The sequence below is a fragment of the Schistocerca piceifrons genome, chromosome 2, assembly GCF_021461385.2.
Source record: "Schistocerca piceifrons isolate TAMUIC-IGC-003096 chromosome 2, iqSchPice1.1, whole genome shotgun sequence".
In the NCBI taxonomy this organism is placed as follows: domain Eukaryota; kingdom Metazoa; phylum Arthropoda; class Insecta; order Orthoptera; family Acrididae; genus Schistocerca; species Schistocerca piceifrons.
The window spans coordinates 743,503,370-743,530,386 of NC_060139.1; the positions used below are offsets into that span (position 1 = coordinate 743,503,370).

The 27,017-nt window shown below is 43.3% G+C and overlaps 1 protein-coding gene across 2 annotated transcripts in view; it reads right to left on the reverse strand.

The window, feature by feature from the left end:
* The window catches only part of LOC124777655, a 212,112-nt gene that overhangs the window by 17,596 nt on the left and 167,499 nt on the right, over nucleotides 1–27,017 (reverse strand). The window contains exon 5 of one of the 2 annotated variants that reach the window (XM_047253135.1): nucleotides 21,499–21,526. The exons of the other annotated variant lie outside the window; for it this stretch is intronic. Within the exon in view, the coding sequence (XP_047109091.1) occupies nucleotides 21,501–21,526 (26 nt within the window). The 3' untranslated portion in view covers nucleotides 21,499–21,500. The remainder of the gene's footprint in view (nucleotides 1–21,498; nucleotides 21,527–27,017) is intronic. 2 annotated transcript variants of the gene reach the window in all.

Below are 27,017 nucleotides of genomic sequence, written 5' to 3' on the forward strand. Positions count from 1 at the left end.
GTGGGCTTACTGGTAGTTGGGAGCTCCAACGTCAGGCGCTTAATGGGGCCCCTTAGGGATATGGCAGCAAGAGAGGGGAAGAAAACCAATGTGCACTCCGTGTGCATACCGGGGGGAGTCATTCCAGATGTGGAAAGGGTCCTTCTTGATGCCATGAAGGGTACAGGGTGTACCCATCTCCAGGTGGTCGCTCATGTCGGCACCAATGATCTGTGTCGCTATGGATTGGAGAAAATCCTCTCTGGCTCCTGGCGATCTGATTTGGTGAAGACTGCCAGTCTCGCTAGCGGGATGAAAGCAGAGCTCACCATTTGCAGCATCATCGACAGGACTGACTGCAGACCTTTGGTACAGAGCTGAGTGGAGGGTCTGAATCAGAGGCTGAGACAGTTCTGCGACTGTGTGGGCTGCATATTCCTCGACTTGCGCCATAGGGTGGTGGGGTTTTAGGTTCCGCTGGATAGGTCAGGAGTCCACTACACACAGCAGGCGGCTACACGGGAAGCAGGGGTTGTGTGGCGGCGACTGGGCGGTTTTTTAGGTTAGATGGCCTCGGGCAAGTACAGAAAGGGCAACAGCCTCAAAGAGTGCAGGGCAAAGTCAGGACATGCGGGGACCAAGCAGCAATCGGTATTGTAATTGTAAACTGTCGAAGCTGCGTTGGTAAAGTACCGGAACTTCAAGCACTGATAGAAAGCACTGAAGCTGAAATCGTTATAGGTACAGAAAGATAAATTCTGCCGAAATTTTTACAAAGGCACAGACGGTGTTTAGAAGGGACAGATTGCATGCAACCTGTGTGGCGTGTTTGTCGCTGTTAGTAGTAGTTTATCCTGTAGTGAAGTAGAAGTGGATAGTTCCTGTGAATTATTATGGGTGGAGGTTACACTCAACAACTTAGCTAGGTTAATGATTGACTCCTTTTACAGACCTCCCGACTCAGCAGCATTAGTGGTAGAACAACTGAGAGAAAATCTGGAATACATTTCACATAAATTTCCGCAGTATGTTATAGTCTTAGGTGGAGATTTCTATTTACCAGATATAGACTGGGACACTCAGATGTTTAGGACGGGTGGTAGGGACAAAGCATCGAGTGACATACTGAGTGCACTATCAGAAAATTACCTCGAGCAGTTAAACACAGAACCGACTCGTGGAGATAACATCTTGGACCTACTGATAACAAACAGACCCGAACTTTCGACTCTGTAAGCGCAGAACAGGGAATCAGTGATCATAAGGCCGTTGCAGCATCCCTGAATATGGAAGTAAATAGGAATATAAAAAAAGGGAGGAAGGTTTATCTGTTTAGCAAGAGTAAGCAGCATTAGTGGCAGAACAACTGAGAGAAAATTTGGAATACATTTCACATAAATTTTCTCAGCATGTTATAGTCTTAGGTGGAGATTTCAATTTACCAGATATAGACTGGGACACTCAGATGTTTAGGACGGGTGGTAGGGACAGAGCATCGAGTGACATTATACTGGGTGCACTATCCGAAAATTACCTCGAGCAATTAAACAGAGAACCGACTCGTGGAGATAACATCTTGGACCTACTGATAACAAACAGACCCGAACTTTTCGACTCTGTATGTACAGAACAGGGAATCAGTGATCATAAGGCCGTTGCAGCATCCCTGAATATGGAAGTTAATAGGAATATAAAAAAGGGGAGGAAGGTTTATCTGTTTAGCAAGAGTAATAGAAGGCAGATTTCAGACTACCTAACAGATCAAAACAAAAATTTCTGTTCCGACACTGACAATGTTGAGTGTTTATGGATAAAGTTCAAGGCAATCGTAAAATGCGTTTTAGACAGGTACGTGCCGAGTAAAACTGTGAGGGACGGGAAAAACCCACCGTGGTACAACAACAAAGTTAGGAAACTACTGCGAAAGCAAAGAGAGCTCCACTCCAAGTTTAAACGCAGCAAAAACCTCTCAGACAAACAGAAGCTAAACGATGTCAAAGTTAGCGTAAGGAGGGCTGTGCGTGAAGCGTTCAGTGAATTCGAAAGTAAAATTCTATGTACCGACTTGACAGATAATCCTAGGAAGTTCTGGTCTTACGTTAAATCAGTAAGTGGCTCGAAACAGCATATCCAGACACTACGGGATGATGATGGCATTGAAACAGAGGATGACACGCGTAAAGCTGAAATACTAAACACCTTTTTCCAAAGCTGTTTCACAGAGGAAGACCGCACTGCAGTTCCTTCTCTAAATCCTCGCACAAACGAAAAAATGGCTGACATCGAAATAAGTGTCCAAGGAATAGAAAAGCAACTGGAATCACTCAATAGCGGAAAGTCCACTGGACCTGACGGGATACCAATTCGATTCTACGCAGAGTACGCGATAGAACTTGCCCCCCTTCTAACAGCCGTGTACCGCAAGTCTCTAGAGGAACGGAGGGTTCCAAATGTTTGGAAAAGAGCACAGATAGTCCCAGTCTTCAAGAAGGGTCGTCGAGAAGATGCGCAAAACTATAGACCTATATCTCTGACGTCGATCTGTTGTAGAATTTTAGAACATGTTTTTTGCTCGAGTATCATGTCGTTTTTGGAAACCAAGAATTTACTATGTAGGAATCAACATGAATTCCGGAAACAGCGATCGTGTGAGACCCAACTCGCTTTATTTGTTCATGAGACCCAGAAAATATTAGATACAGGCTCCCAGGTAGATGCTATTTTTCTTGACTTCCGGAAGGCGTTCGATACAGTTCCGCACTGTCGCCTGATAAACAAAGTAAGAGCCTACGGAATATCAGACCAGCTGTGTGGCTGGATTGAAGAGTTTTTAGCAAACAGAACACAGCATGTTGTTATCAATGGAGAGACGTCTACAGACGTTAAAGTAACCTCTGGCGTGCCACAGGGGAGTGTTATGGGACCATTGCTTTTCACAATATATATAAATGACCTAGTAGATAGTGTCGGAAGTTCCATGCGGCTTTTCGCGGATGATGCTGTAGTATACAGAGAAGTTGCAGCATTAGAAAATTGTAGCGAAATGCAGGAAGATCTGCAGCGGATAGGCACTTGGTGCAGGGAGTGGCAACTGACCCTTAACATAGACAAATGTAATGTATTGCGAATACATAGAAAGAAGGATCCTTTATTGTATGATTATATGATAGCGGAACAAACACTGGTAGCAGTTACTTCTGTAAAATATCTGGGAGTATGCGTGCGGAACGATTTGAAGTGGAATGATCATATAAAATTAATTGTTGGTAAGGCGGGTACCAGATTGAGATTCATTCGGAGAGTGCTTAGAAAATGTAGTCCATCAACAAAGGAGGTGGCTTACAAAACACTCGTTCGACCTATACTTGAGTATTGCTCATCAGTGTGGGATCCGTACCAGATCGATCTGACGGAGGAGATGAAGATCCAAAGAAGAGCGGCGCGTTTCGTCACAGGGTTATTTGGTAACCGTGATAGCGTTACGGAGATGTTTAGCAAACTAAAGTGGCAGACTCTGCAAGAGAGGCGCTCTGCATCGCGGTGTAGCTTGCTCGCCAGGTTTCGAGAGGGTGCGTTTCTGGATGAGGTATCGAATATATTGCTTCCCCCTACTTATACCTCCCGAGGAGATCACGAATGTAAAATTAGAGAGATTAGAGCGCGCACGGAGGCTTTGAGACAGTCGTTCTTCCCGCGAACCATACGCGACTGGAACAGGAAAGGGAGGTAATGACAGTGGCACGTAAAGTGCCCTCCGCCACACACCGTTGGGTGGCTTACGGAGTATAAATGTAGATGTAGATGTAGAGTAATAGAAGGCAGATTTCAGACTACCTAACAGACCAAAGCGAGAATTTCTGTTCCGACACTGACAATGTTGAGTGTTTATGGATAAAGTTCAAGGCAATCGTAAAATGCGCTTTAGACAGGTACGTGCCTAGGAAAACTGTGAGGGACGGGAAAAACCCACCGTGGTTCAACTACAAAGTTAGGAAACTACAGCGAAAGCAAAAAGTGCTTCACTGCAAGTTTAAACGCAGCAAAAACCTCTCAGACAAACAGAAGCTAAACGATGTCAAAGTTAGCGTAAGGAGAGCTATGCGTGAAGCGTTCAGTGATTTCGAAAGTAAAAGACTATGTACCGACTTGACAGAAAATCCTAGAAAGTTCTGGTCTTACGTTAAATCAGTAAGTGGATCCAAACAGCATATCCAGACACTCCGGGATGATGATGGCATTGAAACAGAGGATGACACGCGTGAAGCTGAAACACTAAACACCTTTTTCCAAAGCTGTTTCACACAGGAAGACCACACTGCAGTTCCTTCTCTAAATCCTCGCACAAACGAAAAAATGGCTGACATCGAAATAAGTGCCCAAGGAATAGAAAAGCAACTGAAATCACTCAACAGAGGAAAGTGCACTGGACCTGACGGGATACCAATTCGGATCTACACAGAGTACGCGAAAGAACTCGCCCCCCTTCTAACAGCCGTGTACCGCAAGTCTCTAGAGGAATGGAAGGTTCCAAATGATTGGAAAAGAGCACAGGTAGTCCCAGTCTTCAAGAAGGCTCGTCGAGCAGATGTGCAAAACTATAGACCTATATCTCTGACATCGATCTGTTGTAGAATTTTAGAACATGTTTTTTGCTCGCGTATCATGTCATTTCTGGAAACCCAGAATCTAATCTGTAGGAATCAACATGGATTCCGGTAACAGCAATCGTGTGAGACCCAACGCGTTTTATTTGTTCATCAGACCCAGAAAATATTAGACACAGGCTCCCAGGTAGATGCCATTTTCCTTGACTTCCGGAAACCGTTCGATACAGTTCCGCACTGTCGCCTGATAAACAAAGTAAGAGCCTACGGAATATCAGACCAGCTGTGTGGCTGGATTGAAGAGTTTTTAGCAAACAGAACACAGCATGTTGTTCTCAATGGAGAGACGTCTACAGACATTAAAGTAACCTCTGGCGTGCCACAGGGGAGTGTTATGAGACCATTGCTTTTCACAATATATATAAATGACCTAGTAGATAGTGTCGGAAGTTCCATGCGGCTTTCCGCGGATGATGCTGTAGTATACAGAGAAGTTGCAGCATTAGAAAATTGCAGTGAAATGCAGGAAGATCTGCAGCGGATAGGCACTTGGTGCAGGGAGTGGCAACTGACCCTTAACGTAGATAAATGTAATGTATTGCGAATACATAGAAAGAAGGATGCTTTATTGTATGATTATATGATAGCGGAACATACACTGGTACCAGTTACTTCTGTAAAATATCTGGGAGTATGCGTGCGGAACTTTTTGAAGTGGAATGATCATATAAAATTAATTGTTGGTAAGGCGGGTGCCAGGCTGAGATTCATTGGGAGAGTCCATAGAAAATGTAGTCCATTAACAAAGGAGGTGGCTTACAAAACACTCGTTCGACCTATACTTGAGTGTTGCTCATCAGTGTGGGATCCGTACCAGATCGGGTTGACAGAGAAGATAGAGAAGATCCAAAGAAGAGCGGCGCGTTTCGTCACAGGGTTATTTGGTAAGCGTGATAGCGTTACGGAGATGTTTAGCAAACTCAAGTGGCAGACTCTGCAAGAGAGGCGCTCTGCATCGCGGTGTAGCTTGCTGTCCAGGTTTCGAGAGGGTGCGTTTCTGGATGAGGTATCGAATATATTGCTTCCCGCTACTTATACCTCTCTAGGAGATCACGAATGCAAAATTAGAGTGATACGAGGACGCACAGAGGCTTTCCGGCAGTCGTTCTTCCCGCGAACCATACGCTACTGGAATAGGAAAGGGAGGTATTGACAGTGGCACGTAAAGTGCCCTCCGCCACATATCTTTGGGTGGCTTGCGGAGTATAAATGTAGATGTAGATGTAGATGCAGATAGTGAACCATCTCCCTCCCCTCTACTCTAATCAGAGCCTAGTACTGCAGCTGACACTGAACTGAAATAGCCAGTCATAATGTAGGCCTGTTTTGGCTGTGCTCAAACGTACCAGAATGACCTGAATTATTTATAAAAAAAATGATTACACACTTAGGACAATAGCTCATTTGCTTAAAATGACGAAATTGTTATGGATTACGTTTTCATTACTGACTTCGAACAATCATTTATAGACTGGCTTGCGCACTACATCTGTGAGTTTCATTTAAATCTGTATGTCATTCGCTATGGACTCATAGAATGAGTATAAAACATATTGTCCATAAAACCGACATTTGCTTGTACAAAGTAGTTAATGAACTAGTGTTACATAGTTGCTAAGCATGAGTTTTACTTTCACTATTTTGCCAAACTCTCAAAAAATGCGAAATAAAATCAGTTGCTGTTTTATGTCTCCCTGTTGCTTATCTTCTCCAACAGATGGCAGCGTTGAAAGATCGATCTGAGTACCACACTTGGAGACAACAGAGCCTCAAATTAATAATATTCCATATCTACTACATTATGCTTTTAAATGTCACAATATTGTAAAATTTCTGCAAAAACGCGTCAGTGACACAAAAATGCAATGTTTTGTGGTAACAGTGTAGAAATACATAAAGTGTATTCAAACAGATGATGTGTTCTAGTAACAAATAAAATGTGTGTTATTTCCTAAAGGACCAAACTGCTGAGGTCATCGCTCCCTAGACTTACACACTACTTAAACTTAAACTAACTTATGCTACGGACAGTACACACACCCATGTCCGAGGGAGGACTTGAAGTTGCAGAGTTGCTAACTGCTGTCCATCGAGCACGTATGCCTGTTATAGCTATTACGAGACCAGATAAAGGCACTGCTATATTTATAACACCAAGTTTACTGGATTGGAGCGGTTTAGGCCTGAAGATGACGAAATATAACGTCGAAACTGGTTGCCTAGAAATAAACCTATACAACGTCGATTGGTATTGTTTTTATTAAACATGGGAAAGCCGTTACTGTTTCCGACCCCAACATGTTTGCTTGCTTTCTACACCCGTCTCCAGACTTTGGGATTACAAAAGTATATGTATTTTCAAATGGTTTACTACAATATCATACCATTTACGCGATACTCCTCGATATCAAGCACATAGCAGTATGCTACCGATCGCTTGCACAATATAATTCCGAAAATATAGACTGGAAATTATTTCTCTAGAAACCCCAAACTTCAGCGAGGTGCAGCGAGGTGGAGCGTGCTGTTAACCATTAAGTAACTAGAAACTTATCTCGTCTTCGAAGACCTTTACGTGAAAATTCAAAAAAAAAAAAAAAAAAAAAAGAGGAAACTGATATTTTCACTCACGGATACCGATATTGGTGATATAACAGATTCCCCATCCCCCATGAACCATGGACCTTGCCGTTGGTGGGGAGGCTTGCGTACCTCTGCGATACAGATAGTAGCCGTACCGTAGGTGCAACCACAACGGAGGGGTATCTGTTGAGAGGTTAGACAAATGTGTGGTTCCTGAAGAGGGCAGCAGCCTTTTCAGTAGTTGCAGGGGCAACGCTCTGGATGATTGACTGATCTGGCCGTGTAACACTAACCAAAACGGCCTTGCTGTGATGGTACTACGAACGGCTGAAAGCAAGGGGAAACTAAAGCCGTAATTTTTTCCGAGGCATGCAGCTTTACTGTATGGTTAAATGGTGATGGCGTCCTCTTGGGTAAAATATTTCGGATCTCCGGGCGGGGACTAATCAGGAGGACGTTGTTATCAGGAGAAAGAAAACTGGCGTTCTACGGGTCGGAGCGTGGAATGTCAGATCCCTTAAACGGGCAGGTAGGTTAGAAAATTTAAAAAGGGTAATGGATAGGTTAAAGTTAGATATAGTGGAAGGCAGTGAAGTTCGGTGGCAGGAGGAACAAGGCTTCTGGTCAGGTAAATACAGGGTTATAAATACAAAGTCAAATAGGGGTAATGCAGGAGTAGGTTTCATAATGAATAAAAAAATAGGAATGCGGGTAAGCTACTGCAAAAAGCATAGTGAACGCATTATTGTGGCCAAGATAGATACGAAGCCCCCGCCTACCACAGTACCAAAAGTTATATGCCAACTAGCTCCGCAGATGATGAAGAGATTGATGAAATGTGTGATGAGATAAAATAAATTATTCAGATGGTGACGGGAGATGAAAATTTAATAGTCTTGGGTGACTGGAATTCGATATTAGGAAGAGAGGGAAACGTAGTAGGTGAATATGGCGTAAGGAATAAAAGAGGAAGCCACCTGGTAGAATTTTGCACACAGCATAACTTAGTTCAAGAATCATGAAAGAAGGTAGTATACATGGAAGAGGCCTGGAGGTACTGGAAGGTTTCACATAGATTATATAATGGTAAGACAGAGATTTAGGAAGCAGGTTTTAAATTGTAAGACTTTCCAGGGGCAGATGTGGACTCTGACCACAATCTATTGGTTATGAACTGTAGATCAAAACTGAAGAGACCACAAAAAGATAGGAATTTAAGGAGATGGGACCTGAATAAACTGACAGAACCAGAGGTTCTAGAGGGTTTCAGGGAGAGCATTAGGGAACGACTGACAAGAAGCGGGAAAAGAAATACAGCAGAAGAAGAATGGGTAGCTTTGACAGATGAAATAGTGAAGGGGGCAGAGGATCAAGTGGTAAAAAGACGAGTGCTAATAGAAATCCTTGGGTAACAGAAGAGATATTGAAAGAAGAAAATATAAAAATGGAGTAAATGAAGCAGGTAAAAAGGAATACAAACGTCTCAAAAATTAGATCGGCAGGAAGTGCAAAATGGCTAAGCAGGGATGGCTAGAGGACAAATGTAAGGATATAGAAGCGTATCTCACTAGGGGTAAGATAGATACTGCCTACAGGAAAATTAAAGAGACATTTGGAGAAAAGAGAACCACTTGCATGAATATCAAGAGCTCAGATGGAAACCCAGTTCTAAGCAAAGAAGGGAGAGTAGAAAGGTGGAAGGAGTATATTGAGGGTCTATACAAGGACGATGTTTTTGAGGACAATATTATGGAAGTAGAAGAGGATGTAGATGAAGATGAAATGGGAGATATGATACTGCGTGAAGGGTTTGACAGAGCACTGAAAGACCTGAGCCGAAACAAGGCCCTGGGAGTAGACAACATTTCATTAGCACTACTGATAGCCTTGGGAAAGCCAGCCCTGACAAAACTCTGCCATCTGGTGAGCAAGATGTATGAGACAGGCGAAATATCCTCAGACTTCAAGAAGATTATAATATTTCCAATCCCAAAGAAAGCACGTGTTGACAGATGTGAAAATTACCGAACTATCAGCTTAATAAGCCACACCTGCAATATGCTAATACGAATTCCTTACAGACGAATTGGAAAACTGGTAGAAGCCGACCTGCGGAAAGATCAGTTTGGATTCTGTAGAAACATTGGAACACGTGAGGCAATACTGACCCTACGACTTATCTTAGAAAATAGATTAAGGAAAGGTAAACCTACGTTTCTAACATTTGTAGACTTAGAGAAAGCTTTTGACAATGTTGACTGGAATTCTCTCTTTCAAATTCTAAAGGTGGCAGGGGTCAAATACAGGGAGCGAAAGGCTATTTACAATTTGTACAGAAACTAGATTGCAGTTATAAGAGTCGAGGAGCATGAAAGGGAAGCAGTGGTTGGGAAGGGAGTGAGACAGGGTTGTAGCCTATCCCCGATGTTATTCAATCTGTATATTGAGCAAGCGGTAAAGGAAACAAAAGAAATATTCGGAGTAGGAATTAAAATCCATGGAGAAGAAATAAGGCCGGCCGCGGTGGTCTAGCGGTTCTGGCACTGCAGTCCGGAACCGCGGGACTGCTACGGTCGCAGGTTCGAATCCTGCCTCGGGCATGGGTGTGTGTGATGTCCTTAGGTTAGTTAGGTTTAAGTAGTTCTAAGTTCTAGGATACTTATGACCTAAGATGTTGAGTCCCATAGTGCTCAGAGCCATTTGAACTATTTTTGGAGAAGAAATAAAAACTTTGAGGTTCGTCGATGACATTGTAGTTCTGTCAGAGACAGCAAAGGACCTGGAAGAGCAGCTGAACTGAATGGACAGTGTCTTGAAAGGAGGATATAAGATGAACATCAACAAAATCAAAACGAGGATAATGGAATGTATTCGAACTAAATCGAGTGATACTGAGGGAATTAGATTAGGAAATGAGTCGCTTAAAGTAGTAAATGAGTTTTGCTATTTGGGGAGCAAAATAACTGATGATGGTCGAAATAGAGGGGATATAAAATGTAGACTGGCAATGGCAAGGAAAGCGTTTCTGAAGAAGAGTAATTTGTTAACATCGAGTATAGATTTAAGTGTCAGGAAGTCGTTTCTGCAAGTATTTGTATGGAGTGTAGCTATGTATGCAAGTGAAACGTGGACGATAAATAGTTTAGACAAGAAGAGAATAGAAGCTTTCGAAATGTGGTGCTATAGAATAATGCTGAAGATTCAATGGGTAGATCACATAACTAATGAGGAGGTATTGAACAGAATTGGAGAGAAGAGAAATTTTTGGCACAACTTGACTAGAAGAGGGGATCGGTTGGTAGGACATATTCTGCGGCATCAAGGGGTCACAAATTTAGCATTGGAGGGCAGCGTGGAGGGTAAAAATCGTAGACGGAGACTAAGAGATGAATACACTAAACAGATTCAGTAGGATGTAGGTTGCAGTAGGTACTGGGAGATGAAGAAGCTGGCACAGGATAGAGTAGCATGGAGAGCTACATCAAACCAGTCTCTGAACTGGAGACACAACAACTACACAACAGATTCCAAATCATCCTTCTAATTTACAAAGTCAACTAACGCGTTTCTCATACCTAGAGAAACAGCAAACGTGTCTTCACCTGCCAGATGCACACAGCATACACCACAATCGATGTTCTCTCAACCAAATAAAGACAGGAAATGTGTAGAAGCAGTCAACTGGACAGTTTGCATGGGAAAAAATAATGGTCCAGCGCAAACACTCGTCCATATTAAATCTTCTCAAATTTCCATGGAGAACACACACTATTAAGAAGGTTGTCCAACACATACTGAGTATTAGTTTGCTATTCAGTCGTCTAGAGGGCGGCACGGTTAGCTCAGCTCTATTCCTACACTCCACTTGATCTCTTCATTTGGATGACTCCATGACGGAAACGTGAATCATTCCCGTCACAGGCCACCGCCACCACGCGCCCCACAGCCCCAGACAGAATCGTCTTAGGAAACCGGCCACATGTATATTTGATCGCTGTACTTACAGTCAGATATTACGATTGCAGCCTCAATCGGACGACGTTCAACATTGAGCGAAGAATCGGAATTGCCCCTTCCTGACGACTGTGGCTCTGGAAATAGAAATGTCTATACCATTCTTATGACAAGTAAAAGAATCTTTCATTCCCTTTGCGGCTATGACATCACTGATTTACCGCTCCACCTCTAGCTAACACTGATTCTCTGCAGTCCATGCTCCGTAAGGCTTCCCCCAGACAATGCTATTGTCTACATGAAAATCAGATGCCCAACACCTACATACCACTTTATGGTGTGGTCATTCCAAAAGAAGTATATGCAAGGAAAAAATTCGTGGTAAGTTCCTAGGGGACCAAACTGCTGAGGTCATCTGCTTAATCTAACTTAATCTAACTTACGCTAAGGGCAAAACACACACACACACACACACAGACCGATGCCCAAGGCGCGGCGTATATGCAAGGAAGTAATACAGTGTGTAAACTTTTAGATGGCAGACCTCTCCCTAGTCCTGAATCGGTAGAAGTCGGTAAACGTCGGGAGGCTTCGGTAGGCACGCAGTTTCGACTGCTGCCAACATTATGTAGCTGACTGTGTTGTACAAGGTAGCCATTGTCGTCTGCTTCGTTATTGTTTTGCGCTGTACTGTTCTGCGTGTTTTTATTGTGCAGTTGTGCTAAACATTATAAAAATGAGTGAAGAGGCAGTTGCTGGCCCATCTCGGGAGTCGCCAACAACCCCTACCGGTAGGCCTACGGTTATAAGGAAACCAGTATTACGTAGCGATGCTCGCAAAATTATATTGCGTGTGACTGAATGCTGCGAAAGGGAAAGGGAGCAGAAAAAATTGCTTCACCCCATTTACAAATCTTCAGTGAGAGCTGCTACATACACAGGACAAAGCATGCGTAGCATTGGAAGATTCAAAAAGTTTTCCAAGAATCATCCTGGCGTATCACCACAAACGCCTGGCAAGAAATGGTGAGTTTCCATTTCAGATATTTTGTTCGCGATCACTTTGAAGGAGCCCCCTATTTCGTCGGAATTACCTTATATTTCATTTTTCCTTGCTACTGTGTTGCTTTGTATGGAAACATCACTGGTTACTGTATTATTTCGAAACACATTCATATTACAGTACATTTCCAAATTGAAAAAAATACATGCAATGCAGAAGGCATTTTCTTATAAATCTTTCTCTCTCTTTTAACTCAGGAAAAGAAGTGGAGAAATCGAAGTAATGATCGATGATTTCACTGCACTCGGATGAGTGGTTTGTGAGCGCATACATACATTCATTTATATATATATATATATATATATATATATATTAATGTAGATGACGATTTCAGTTTCGTTTACGAACAACATCTAAAGCGAGTTTTACTTCCAAGCCTTTCGTCTGCTTTCGTGTAAGCAAGACGTGTAATTTGTAGTGCCAGCACTGCAACTGGTAGGCGTGCCTTGTCCCTCCCCCCCCCCCCCCCCCCCCCGCCAACGGCTCCTCTCCCCTCGCCAGCCAATGCTTGCTTCCTCCTCTCCCCGCACTCCCCTCACAACTCTGCCATTTTACAGTTAACACACTGTACATTATCCACAACATGCTCCCTCCAACTTTTACAACAATAAACCTCTCCATGACACACAGTGTCTCTCTTGCAGCGACTGTCACTGGAGTCTGTTCAGCATCTTGCACCGACTAAACGACCCCTTGACAAAATACAAAGCCGTTCGTTCGCTCTTGTCTGCTTCGTCTATTAATACGACCTAGTAAGGGCCCCAGACTGAAACTGGTCAAACATGTCTCTTAGAAGTCACTTCTTTCAAAAATGGTTCAAATGGCTCTGAGCACTATGGGACTTACATCTGCAGTTATCAGTCCCCTAGAACTTAGAATTACTTAAACCTAACTAATCTAAGGACATCACACACATCCATGCCCGAGGCAGGATTCGAACCTGCGACCGTAGCTGTCGCGCCGTTCCAGACTGAAGCGCCTAGAACCGCTCGGCCACACCGACCGGCAGTAAGTTCTTTCGTGGATAAGATTCCCATCAGCTTGACGCCAGCTTTTCCTACTATTTGTCCTGTTAGTCATTACGCCCTAGGTCGGTCCGGACGGTATTTTATAGTTGTTACTGCCCCCAGTGATTTATCGCGAGCGGTAGAACGGTAGTGGGACTCTTCTCGTATTTACATGCAGTGTGTTCCAGTGGTTTACATTCAGCTCCAACCGCCAGTTCTCTTCAAGTCTTCCTGTATATCGCTATGGCCTACTAGTGTTGCAGCCACCCTATAGAGAACAGCATCATCTGCGAACAGCCTACATCCAGTCCGCCCCCGGTAGCTGAGTGGTCAGCACGACAGAATGTCAATCCTAAGGGCCCGGGTTCGATTCCCGGCTGGGTCTCGTCAGGGACTCGTCAGGGACTCGTGTTGTCCTAACCACCATCATTTCATCGCGATCGACGCGCAAGTCGTCGAAGTGGCGTCAAATCGAAAGACTTTTGGACCCGGCGAACGGTCTACCCGACGAGCGACGGGAGGCCCTAATCACACGACATTATATTACAGTCTACATCCAGACATGTATTCCGCAAGCCACTGTGGCGTTGAGTGGGGAGTGGTGCATGTTATCGATTTTTGTTCCTGTTTCACTCATGTAATGATCGAGGAAGAAATGATTAACCATATATGTTCATACCCTAATCTCTTTAACCTTATTCCTATGATCGCTGTGCCAAATATATGATGGTGGCAGTTGGAGCTCCCAACCCTATCACTGAATCAGTTATATTGATGCAGCTGCTTCGCAGGTCAGGTACAACCAATCAGGCAATGCGATTGATCAGTAAAAGTGCCTTATTAATTACTTCTGTCGTGGATGAATTACATTTCCCTATTATTTCTGTCGGCGTGACATCTACTTTTGCTTTATATAGCCATTTCACTTTACGTCACTCCTGATGCTTACTGTTTCCAGCAATAGCATAATAAAATAGTAATGGATTTCTTCTCCTGTGTACGCACAATATGTTAATACCTGTGGAATAACAGAATTTTTGGGATCAGTTTACGGTGATTTTCTCCTCATGACCTATGAAATAACAAGATGTACAATATCCAGTCCACCACAGATTGTCTGACAAAATTTGGCGGTAACAGCCCTCCCAATACTGTTATTTAAGCAACTGGTGTGATATACTGAATCCACGAAGTGTGTAGTTTTAATGGAGCATTTGTTACTTACGATAATATAGGGATAGGTGGATTAATAGTTCTCCATAGCGATGACGAAGTACACATAGCTGCCGCAGCTTTATTATACATTGCTTATTATAGACGGTCTGCCTTTTTTTGCAGTAGAAGTTTATATACTTCTGTTATGGTAGTTGGTTTCGCCGTATACCCCAGTTCTCTTTCTTTCCTGTATTTGCAGTTTTTTCTTGTACACATAACATGTTAACTGCACTTAAAGGAGCAATATATTTAATTGGGAACAGTTTCAGTCCGTTTGACACATTCTCTCTTTCTCTTAAGACCTGCGGAATAAAACTTTTTATGGGACCATTCATAATTCGGTAATATCTATATTTGACGGTATTGTGGAAAACAACGTCCTAAAGCGATACATACTGCAAACTCTCAATCAATCTGTGACATTTCTGATGACTGTGATCCACGATTACAGATCTGTATTTCGTGTATTGTATTATGACAATGAATCTGCATGTCTTGTGTCGGAAGCTACTACTCTACTTCTCCTAAACGCCTTCTTCAGACGTAAATTTAATGGCATGTAGTTATTGTAGTACCAGACTCGGTGTCTTTTCAGTGTGAGACAATCATTACGCCTCATCCGGGCAACTGTCAGAGTCACGATCACCTCACCCTGTTTAATATGTGGTGCTAGGAGTGTGAATGGAGGGACAACATGTTCGGGGACAAACTCGGAAATGCTTCGCCTAAATTTTGTTCTTCTGTGCTTGAGAGGTTAGTCAGCAGTCTGTTCCAGCTTCCCAGTTCTATTCACCTTGTACAGCGTCCCCCTAAATCCTTAAGAGTGCTTGGTGGTGTAGTTACTCGGATGTTATGGGTGCAGGCATGCTATGTGGAGTTTTTGGGTTACTGATCTGTTTTATGGACTATGTAGCACACAGTTACACATAAGAGCCTACGATGGTCTCATACACAATGGTCTAATCGAATTTAAAATAGTTTTAGCACTGTAGTTGCAGGCAATAGTCAGTTCACTACATCACAGTCACCATTATGTTCACAGAAACGTTTCCAGTCATCAGCAGTCCAATATCGGTGTTGACGGGTCCAGGCAGTCATCAAGGGTACACGAGTGGGCCTATGGCTCCGAAAGCACATATCGATGATGTTTCGGTGAATGATTCGGAAGCTGACACTTGTTGATGGCCCAGCATTGAAATCTGCAGCAATTTGCGGAAGGGTTGCATTCCTGTTACGTTGAACGATTCTCTTCAATCGTCGTTGGTCCTGTTCCTGCAGGATCTTTTTCCGGCCAGCAATGTCGGAGATTTGATGTTTTACCGGATTTCTGATATTCACGGTACGCTAGTGAAATGGTCATGCGGAACTCGGAGATGCTGTGTCCATCACTCGTGCGCCGACTATAACACCACGTTCAAACTCATTTATATCTTGATAAACTGCCATTGTAGCAGCAGTAACCGATCTAACAACTGCTCCGGATACTTGTCTTACACAGGCGTTGCCGATCGCAGCGCCGTATTCTGCCTGTTTACATATCTCTGTACTTGAATATGTATGCCTATACCAGTTTCTTTGGCGCTTCAGTGTAAAATATCTGCTATAGAGTGATACAACGGGAAGAAATTACCCGAAAGGGAGGAAAATTGGTAGATGTGATGCGTATGTACAGACTAACAAATGATAACCATTTCAGAAAAAATATGAATGACTTATTCAAGAGAAAGAATTTCACAAATTGAGCAACTCAGTAACACATTGGTCCAAATGGTTCAAATGGCTCTGAGCACTATGGGACTTAACATCTGATGTCATCAGTCCCCTGGAACTTAGAACTACTTAAACCTAACTAAAATAAGGACATCTCACACATCCATGCCCGAGGCAGGATCGAACCTGCGACCGTAGCGGTCGCGCGGTTCCAGACTGAAGCGCCTAGAACCGCTCGGCCACACCGGCCGGCACACATTGGTCCATCTCTGGCCCTTATGCAAGCAGTTTATTCGGCTTGGCATTGACTGGTAGAGTTGTTGGATGTCCTCCTGAGGGATATCTCGCCGAATTCTGTCCAGTTGGTGCGTGGGATCTTCAAACTTTCGAGCTGGTTGCAGGGTGCTACCCATAATGGTCGAAGCATTCTCAGTTGGGGAGATATCCGGCTACCTTGATAGCCAAGTTACGGTTTGGCAAGCACGAAGAAAAACTGTGGAAACTCTCGCCGTGTGCTGACGGGCACTAAATTATCGAAATGTAAGCCCAGGATGGCTCGCCATGAAGGGCAACAAAAGGAGGCGTAGAACATCGTAGACCTACCGCTGTGCTGTAAGGGTACCGCGGATGACAACCAAAAGGGTCCTGCTATGAAAAGAAATGGCACCCCCGGCCATCAGCCATGGTTGTCGGGCCATATGGTGGGCGACAGACACATCGCTTCCCAGAAATGACACGAAAAGGGCTCAGGGGGGGTACATAAAGCGTGTCACTGAAACCTTCCCTTCCGTTGGGGCGTTCATTCGCATCCAGACATTCTGCCACAGGACAGTGTTCTTGACAACCTTTGACACTGTTGATCCCCCCCCCCCCCCCCCCGATTCACTCCTACTCTAATGTTATTGTAGGGCTGCAGCCCCACTGAAAGTGATCTCACCCCTTTGTATTGTAGCATGACCACAATTTCTACTCTTGTATACGAGGTGAAACCTACGGGAACTGCTCAAAACCATTCGACATAAGCTAAATTTGATTTATTTATGCTTTTTCAGTTCTTCTGTTGTACGTCCTCCCGTGGTGTGATCTTGGGGGTGGGGAGGGTGGAGCTATTACATTAACACATGCGTGAATAAAGCATCAATGGGTCTCTCTAAGACCCCTGTTCAGCAAAACACTTGGTATCACTTACTCACGTTTGTTGAGCGCTTAAGAAATGTACATGTACAGAGACAACCTATGGCGAATCCCTACATTCCTGCAGGCAACCACTCGACACCCTACAGCTGAGTGCCGCTACGTTATTCTGTGTATGGGTTGATTTGTCACATAGGCCCCCAGGCTATGGTATTGGTTATGGGTAGCGTCCAAAGTTGGATCCACCAGCGTCACCTAAAAACAGTGTTTGGAGATGGATACGGTAAAGTTATGTGCAGAGTTGGATTCGCCAGCATCAGATCTGTGGTAACGTCTGGAGGTGGATCCACCAGCGTTTGGTCTAGGTACAGCTTGGGGGTGGATACATCTGCACTATATGTGGATGTGGTTAAGAAATGAATTCACCTGTGTTAGGTTCAGGGTAGGGCCTAGGAGACAGCAGCAACCGTAATATAGCCAGGAGTAGCCGTTTAGCCTGACCTAAAATGTAGCGACCACATCAGAGAAATAGTAGGAAAAGCTAGTTCCAAGCTGATGAAAATATTATCTTCAAAAGAAGTGGCTTAGAAAACAGTTGTTTGACCGGTTCTTAAGTATTCCTCTGCAGTCTGGCTTCCTTATCATGTCTAATTGATATAAGATTTAGACAACATACAACAAAGAGTGTGTTTTGTCAAGATGTCATTTAGATGGTGCAAAATGCTAAACAGATCCCAGTAGCAGTCACTGTGAGAGAGGCATTGTGTATAATGGACAGGATTACTGTTGCCAAAATTGGGAAGAGTATGTTTTAGGTACGAGGGTTGTCCAAAACGTTAAGTTCCGATAGGTCGTGAAATGGAAACCACTGGGAAAATCCGGTAAAGCTTTGCACAGATGTGTTGGGCAGTGTCTCTTGTATGCCCGTCGAGCGCGTCGCGTCGCTCTTTTCAGTTTTGAGTGAACAGTGAGCACGTAAAGATGCGTAGGGTATAGCGTCTCCCGCCAAATATGAGTGTCTGGTTAGAGATTTCGCCTGTGTCATGCAGCCCACGTAACACAACTACCGAGCAGTTCCTTCTTCATGCCAATTCTCGGCCGCACACTGCAGGACCAATGAAGACGCTCCTGCAGCGTTTCCGATGAGAAGTGTTTGATCACCCACAATACAGTCCGTAATTGGCTCCCCCTCAGTCTCATCTCTGCTCACAAGATCCGCTGGCTATGAAGACAAAAGTTTCCACAGACAACAAGCTGCAGACCAGTGCAGATAACTGGCTGAAAGCACAGGCGGCCGCTTTCTATGACGAGGATATTGAAAAGTTGATACAATACTACGACAACACTCGAAGTTGGAACGGCGACTATGTAGAGAAGTAGATGGAAGGTGTACCTAACCGTTGCAAATAAAACGTTTCTGGGCCGGCCGCGGTGGTCTCGCGGTTAAGGCGCTCAGTCCGGAACCGCGCGACTGCTACGGTCGCAGGTTCGAATCCTGCCTCGGGCATGGATGTGTGTGATGTCCTTAGGTTAGTTAGGTTTAAGTAGTTCTAAGTTCTAGGGGACTGATGACCACAGAAGTTAAGTCCCATAGTGCTCAGAGCCATTTGAACCAAAACGTTTCTGGTTTTCACTATGGTTTCCACTTCGCGACACATCGGAACTTAGTTTCTGGACAACCCTCGTAATATATCGTAAAATGGTATGCAGGTGTTGGGCAAGTGATTTTCAGTAAAGACGATAGTATTGTCTGAGACAAGCTCTAAGGAGCATGTAATGAAGAGAATCTGTGTTAGCTGGAGGTGGAGGAGTAACTCAATGTCCTTCTCTCTAAAGAGACATCATACCATACAGCAATACTCTAAAACAGCACTGACAGGCATCCTGTAGTCTATATCTTTAGCTATAGATTTTATGCTACATTTTCTAAGAGATTCAGTGTCTTTGGCTCCCTTTCCACATCTATTGTTCAGGGTTGTTACCCCATTTCTGTCTATATGCAGATGTTAGTTAGGACATGAAACAAACCAAGTAATGTATTATTATTACAAACCTCATATGAGGGAAATTAATATACAATGTGGTATTGATGAGAGGATATATTCTCAACGTAGTGCACAAAATTTATGTTACGCAGCTGCTTATCGAAAGCATCTTCGTATAGAGCATTTGGGGACTCCATATGGCTCATGCGATGTTATAATTTACACATTTTGATTAGTTCTTAATATCTACAAGGTATAAGATATAAGAAATCTCACATGGTTGTTTGTTATCAACTATAACTGCAGCCTCCTTAGGGCGTGGTGCAGAAACCATTCCACCTCTCATCAGTTGCCAAGATGTTGTGGCAACCCATTCACACTATGGTAGTGGTAGTGGTGCTTCAGGACAGCATGCGAAATGACATGCAGCTGGTGGTGATCCTACCTGGGTGGTGTTTGCATCGTCAAATAAACATTCCTGTTCATTGTATCCTATCATATGGCAGTTAAAAAATAAAAGTCTTGTATTTATATGTGTGTTTGAACGAATATATAGAAAACCGTGAATTTGGAATACTGGGAGAAAACTTCCTTAAAACTGTAACATATTACCTAAAGTGTAACAAACTACTATGGGATACTGTGCATTTGTTTATATTATACCGTGACATAATTGTTAAACATTTAAAGCCTTGTATTTTAAGTGTCTCTGGATGACGATCTTGAAAAGGGGATACTTGGAGTACTGGGGGAGAATCTGCTAAACTGCAACAAATTACTCCAAAATTGTAAATAACGTTGTACTGGTAACGTATGTTACATCGTGCAACTACTGCAGTGTCAAATTGACTGGTGTCAATTTTGGGTCATAATTACACTAATTAAAATAAGAGTGAAATAAATGTAGAGGCAACAATATTTTGATAAGCAGTCATAAATTATGTTAACTAAGATAAATGGAATAACATTTTGTGTCATACATTATACTATATAATAACTGGAATAACATACTGGATCATAAATTATAGGATAACACATATTTGAATTTTTCACATCCACTGTAATGTCGACGCGTCTGACATCATTTTTGGATCATAAATCATAGTAATTCAGACCGTCGTGCCATTTAGATGTCAAACAACAGGCCTGGTGGAATGGAGAAGAGGGGAAGCCGAGGAGAGCGGTGGCAATTTGAAAGAGGTTGGAGGGGTAAGCATATGAAGCTTAAATAAATAAACAATCAAAGCGTTGGTGGACAGTTTGTTTACATTAAGCTCATAAATTACGCCTGCATAAATGTGAGACTGATGTCACTGCTTATGTTAGGAAGAGCGCAAATAGGCTACTCAGAGGTGGGAGAGAGGTGGGCGTGACCTTCTAAGTTACAGGTGGTGTTTGTTTACATAAGGGCCATAGGTCAGTGCACTGGAAACCGCTCCAACCCCTATCTGGGACAAATAACTAACTAAACTGTTCCCTGTGACTTCCTAATCTTGCCTCATATAGAGAATAATGTCAATAGTAGGTATTAGTGGGACGGCATTCAGGTGAAAGGAGAAGTGGATCAGTTCCCTTGAAGCCAAATAATGGAGTTACTCAATCAGGAAATCCATCAAATCGTCCACAGATGGGAGAAGTATGTGTTTTTATCTTCCTCTAGTGATGATCATAGTAACTCCTTGGCCAAAAGTCGCATGTAAATATGTATTATTCTTTTTTAAACACGACACTAGTGACCTCATTAAAGCTTTTATTTAATAATTGCTGAAATTCTCGTTCCTTTCATAGTATTTTGTTATTTTGTACACCTTATAGGACAAATTGTATAGAACATAAACTTTTGTGGTGATGGTAAACATGTTGAATGTTCTTGTGTAGTATTACCACATCATTCCTGCAGAATCTTCAGATCCAATGTTCAACCTTTCACTGAGACATTCTTCTGGACTCCTGGTGCTTACTATGAGCAGTACGTAGAAGAAGACCTCAGCAAGAAGATCGAAACGACATATCCAAAAATTCGGCAAGAATGACACAGTAACAACAGAAGTTGACTTTTAATGTAAACTGATTATATGACATGTACACTGAAAGTGTATTTTGTACTATATCTCACATAACTAATATTACAAAGATTCTGATGTACAATTTAGGCCACATTCTCAATAATAAGAACAAAGTTTGAATGTACTGATATTACATACTTTTAGAAGGCAGGCTTGAATCCCATACCTGAAGAAAGAAAAAGAAATATAAATATATAAAGTCAACAAATTCTGCCATAAGTAAATATAAATACAGAAAAGTAAGTGAGAGTAGTACATTACAATAGTGTAATTCTAAGTTTCTTGAGCTACAATACTCCCAATTTTACAACACTAAACATGTAGTTCTGTCATGATACAGAAAAGAAGCCGTTTTCTGATATTTTACAGACGACACTGTGAACAGATTTCGACTACTAACTCTCTAATTAACTAAGTTGTTACCAGTCTTAAAGTCAAAAGCGTACAATAACAAACAAAAACAGAAATGAAATAAATATAGTAAGTGTTAATTATCACAGTGCATACCTGAAAAAGCAAAAGAAGTTTTACATTCAGTTAACATAAGGCAATGGAATTTATAAGGAAATAAGTGTGTACGATGTGGTTCAGTGATTGGATTACGAGGCTTCCAGTCCAAAGGCCACAGGTTCGATCCCCAGTCGGTCCTCGCATTTTTTCACTCTCTCTTAGCTTATTTCCCCTCTGGCAGTAATTTGTTAATGTGGGAAACCAAGGTTGACCATGATTTGGAGACCATGTTAAGAAGCAGGTTGCCCTATGAGCGACTGTACAGGTCCTTATCAAAGGTCGGGGAATGGCAAGGATGGATCACCTCCAGCAAGACGATAAATGGCAACGAAATGGGATGTTCACACCAACCTAAGGGTCGAGAACAGTTTACAGGTTGTAAAAAATCGTAGGGAATTAAATTTGAAAACATCCATTGCACACAAGTATGTATGACCTACATTTAAGAACTTAAGTTCTACTACTGGTAGAGAGACTTAAGAAGAGCTCCTTATAATGCATGAGATTTAAGTATGGGTAGAGTGTAACACGTGACTAATTTCTTCGAAACTTTTGACTACGGAATATTGTGAATGGAAATTTCTTGGTACTGTTAATATTATTACTGAGCAAAGCACGATCACACATTGGACAATGATTTTCATCAACATTTAACATAAAATCTGTTTCTCAGACACAATTAAGCTTTATCTTACACATTATACAAGGGGCGTTAAATAAGTAATGCAACAATTTTTTTGTCCACTAATTTCGGTTGAAAAAATGTGAAATTGGATGTGGGTCACCGTGGAATGTTCATGCTTCTGCCCCTGTAATTTCATGAACAACTGGTGGAGGCGCTATTCGTAGCCTTCAACATGCAGTCCGTAACTGATGTGCGTTCCAAGCACAGAACTGTCAGTGAATCTCTTTTGGCGCAAAACCAGAGCATCTCAGATGCTCATAGGCGCTTCCAGGCTGTCTACGGGGACCTGGCAGTGAACAAAAGCACGGCGAGTCGTTGGACGAGGCGTCTGTCACCGTCGCAACAAGGTTTCGCAAACCTTACAATCTCCCGCGTGCCAGCCAGCCGCATATAGTTGTGGCTCCTTCAATGTTGGCACGTGCGGATATTCTGCCTCGAGGTGTTCGATGGATCACAGCCAAACACCTCGCTGTACAACTGGACGTCCCTGTTGGTAGTGCCGACACACTTGTCCACCAGTTGGATCGAATATCGTCACAGACGCTGAAATATGAGTTCATCACTTCGAAACGGAAACTAAAAGGCAATCCATGGAGTGACGCCACACCATCTCTCCTTCGAAGGAAATGTTCAAAGCCGCACGCTCATTAGGTAAAGTCATGGAGACTTCCTTCTGGGACTGTGAATGGGTTATTTGTTTTATTTCCTCCCTCAAGGTGCGACGATCAACTCGGAAGTGTATTGTGCTGCCCTTAGGAAACTGAAGAAACGACTTTTGTGTGCTCGTCGCCACAAAAATGCAAACAAACTTTTCCTTCCTCATGACAGCGCAAGGCCTCACACAAGTCTGCCCATCCGAGAGGGGTTCACAATACTTCAGTGGGCTCTTCTTCCTCAGCCACCCTACCGACCGGATCTCGCACCTTCCGACTTCCATTTGTTTGGCCCGACGAAGGGTGCACTTCGCGGGAAGCAGTACGTGGATGATGAGGAAGTTGTTGATGCAGAAAGACGTTGGTTCCGGCGTCGACCAGAAGAGAAGTACCACGCGAGCCTTCCCAGTAAGGTGGCGTAAGGCTGTCGCATTGAATGGAGAATATGTTGAAAAGTAGGGTTTTTTTTTTTTTTTAGCAAGAGAGTGGGGAATAATATGCTGTCTTGCAATTCTGAATAAAACCAACCTGCTTTCAGAAATAAATATGTTGCAATACTTATTGACCGTTCGTCGTAAGTGTCAATAAGCTAATAATTCATATTGAAATATCCCCTTTAAAAAATTATGAATGGCTGTGCTGGTAAACTTCTACGTTATTTGATTTTCAAACAGCCGAGCAAAACTCAACATACTCAAACAGTTTTCTATTTACTTATTCTGATCATCACTAAACTGACACACAATATTTTTAGCGCCACGCCATCGGACTTTCAAAAATCCCTACAAAAGAATGGCCCTGACTAACAATAACCTATAACTTTCATGAATCACTTACCTCACAAAAATCTTCGTTACTCGAACTATTGCAATACAGCGAGCGCCAATACTGCCAGCTAAATAAAAGATTCTAACTACTGAAGGCACTAACTAATGATGGGCGTAGTTAGCCAATGAAAGATTTGTGACATCCAATTAAACAAATTTCCTTTTTCTGATGGACTCACGTCCAGATCGTCCGCTGAAAACTTTGGCATCTCTCTCCCCACATCCACTATTGCTGGCGGCTCACCTCCAACTGCGCAACGTTACGCGTTGTTCCCATCCAACTGCCCAACACTACAACAGCGAATATTCCAACATTGCCAACCAGCCACAGACTGCACACAGCACAGTCAGTGATTTTCATACAGAGCGCTACGTGGCGTTACCAACATAAAAACCTAAACAGCCTAGTACAATATGCTTTTTCGTACCAAAAAAAAGTTTATCACCGTCATGAAGGGCTTGTTTGTTGGATCGATTTGAAGCATAAACGTCGACGCGAAACACGCACACATGTATAACTTCTGGATTTCCCCTTACATCGACAACTACTGTCTTGAGCTACGATGCCATTCACGAATGCTTTAGGAGGCGCAGTACCGCATTCTCGACGAAAATAATACTACGCAATTACAACTGATTCAACTTGTTGAAATAGGGATCACAGAATGTCTTTTGTTGTTGTGCTAACGCCGTCGACGACACGTACACTGGGTAATGAACTAGCGAACTACAGGAGTTGGACAAAAACATGGAAACACTGCGAGGAATGAGTGGCTGAGCATAAATCCGGATACTAGCCAAGCCTGCAGGTTGCGCTTGGTTGTATCTAACTAAGAACGGCGATATCCTCAATATATTGCAAGTGTTAGTCGTTGTCGGAACAGTGTCTGTGTAGTTCTGAGTGCTAAGTGTTTTCGATCATAGGAAAATTGCCGGTACTCTTGTGGCGAGTGCTTTCGGGAGCTGTCGAAGTGGAATGGTTCAAGAGGCACCGTATCGAGGATATATACTGCATACTAGGAAATCGGAAGAATATCATCCACTAAATCACAACGCAGACGAAAGTGTGTCTTGAGTCTTCGTGACAGACGGTCATTGAAGAGGACTGTGACGAAAAATAAGATGACAGGTGCAAAAGTCACTCCAGAACAAAATGTGGCACTTGGCGGACCTTGTCAGCACCAAAACAACGTGAACAGAGCTCCATAAGCAGGAATTGCAGAGCGAACTGGAATTTCCAAACCACTCATCAGCGATACAAATGACCGTAGCAGGAAAATGTGGTGCCAGAGTCACAAAATCTAGACTGTGGAGCAGTGGAAAAATGTCATTTGGTCGGATGAGTCTTGTTGGACACTGTGACCAACTTTTGGCCGAGTTTTCGTCCCAATAGGGTAATGATTTGGGCAACCACATCTCGGTATTTGATAGCCGCCCGTGGCTACTGTGCCAGATCACATTACTGCCAAGGCTTATGTGACCATTTTGGCTGATACGGTCCACCCCATCGCACAATGTTTGTTCCCCAACGATGAAGCTGTAGTCCAAGACGACAAGGCACCTGCTCACACAGCTGGCATCGACCAGACTGTTTTTGTGAGCACGAGGGGGAACTAACGCAGCTTACGTCTCCACCACAGTCACCAGATCATTATGCTGCTGAGCCTTTGTGGTCTACTTTGGAGAGAAGAGTGCCTGATCGCTATCCACTCCACCATCGTTACCTTAACTTGCCACTATATACTGAAAATCATATAGGACCTGTACTTTTCCATTTCGAAGTGAATAGAAGCTGTTTCGAATGCCAACGGTTTTCCCAAACCATACTGGATATAGTAATGTGTTGTGTTTGTGATGTTTCAATATTCTTGTGCTGCAACTGTAGCTGCAACAAAAATACCCCAACTGACGTGAAGATAAACATCTAGTTTCGATGCGTAAGTTAGAATGGTCTCTCTAGTCACCCAGGCCTTCGCTCTCTCAGAAGATATAGTCCTGAGAAATAGTATAAATCTTTTTTATTCAACCCGTAATAACTACACAACACAGTTAAAAACCCCTTTTTCTGAATTCCGCACTTGCCCCTCATTGCGACACAGAAGTTTGAAATTTGGCTCAAAGGTGCCTACAACAGTCCTCTGAAATTGTACAAAATCTTGGCGTCATGCGACGGCACCCTCGGGATCGGCAACGTTTCAAACAGCGAATGGGAAAAAGAAGAATCCAGAGTTCGGAAGTTCATGTGAGGCGTAAGGTGGGTTAATGATGTCACATTGGCAGCAAATTTCCCCAAAATTCTGTAAACGTCACTGCAGAGTACTACAAGATGGGAACGTCGCCACGCCCCGTCTTACCGACACTTTGCCTTTCTTTTGACGCCTCTGGGATAGGGGTCAGAACCGTGTCGCTCAGTGTTGAAATCACGAGTTTTTCTTGTGGGTGGACGACGGAAACGTTTCAGACACAGAGCCGCTCGATATCGATAAGAAAAGGTCTCAGGGAGGAGCATAAAGGCTTTCAATGAAAGCACACCTACCCATGGGGAGTTGATTTCCACGCATTTCGTGGTCGAAAACGACAGCCCGCACTCCACTGAGAAACCGGACGACGTTCTTGGCAACCTTCGACACTGCTGAGACCCCACGGACCATTCAGCCCTTCTCTAAGGACATCGTGGGCCTGCAACCGCACTGACAGTGACCGCACCCATTTGGAGTGTACCGCGACCGCAATTTTTTCTCTGGTACACAGAATGGACCCACTAGGGACCGTTCATAAGCATTCGACACAATTCGAACATCATTCGACGGTGCAAAGGGTTTTTATGCTTTTTAAGGCCTCCTAAGGCGCAATGAGGGATGGGGGGCGGGGGGGGGGGGGGGTAGAGAAGAGGGGAGATGGGGTGTGATATTGACATATGCATGAATAAAACAGCAAAGGTCCCCTCGCTGCCACTCTTCCACTTTTGCTGAGCACTTTAAA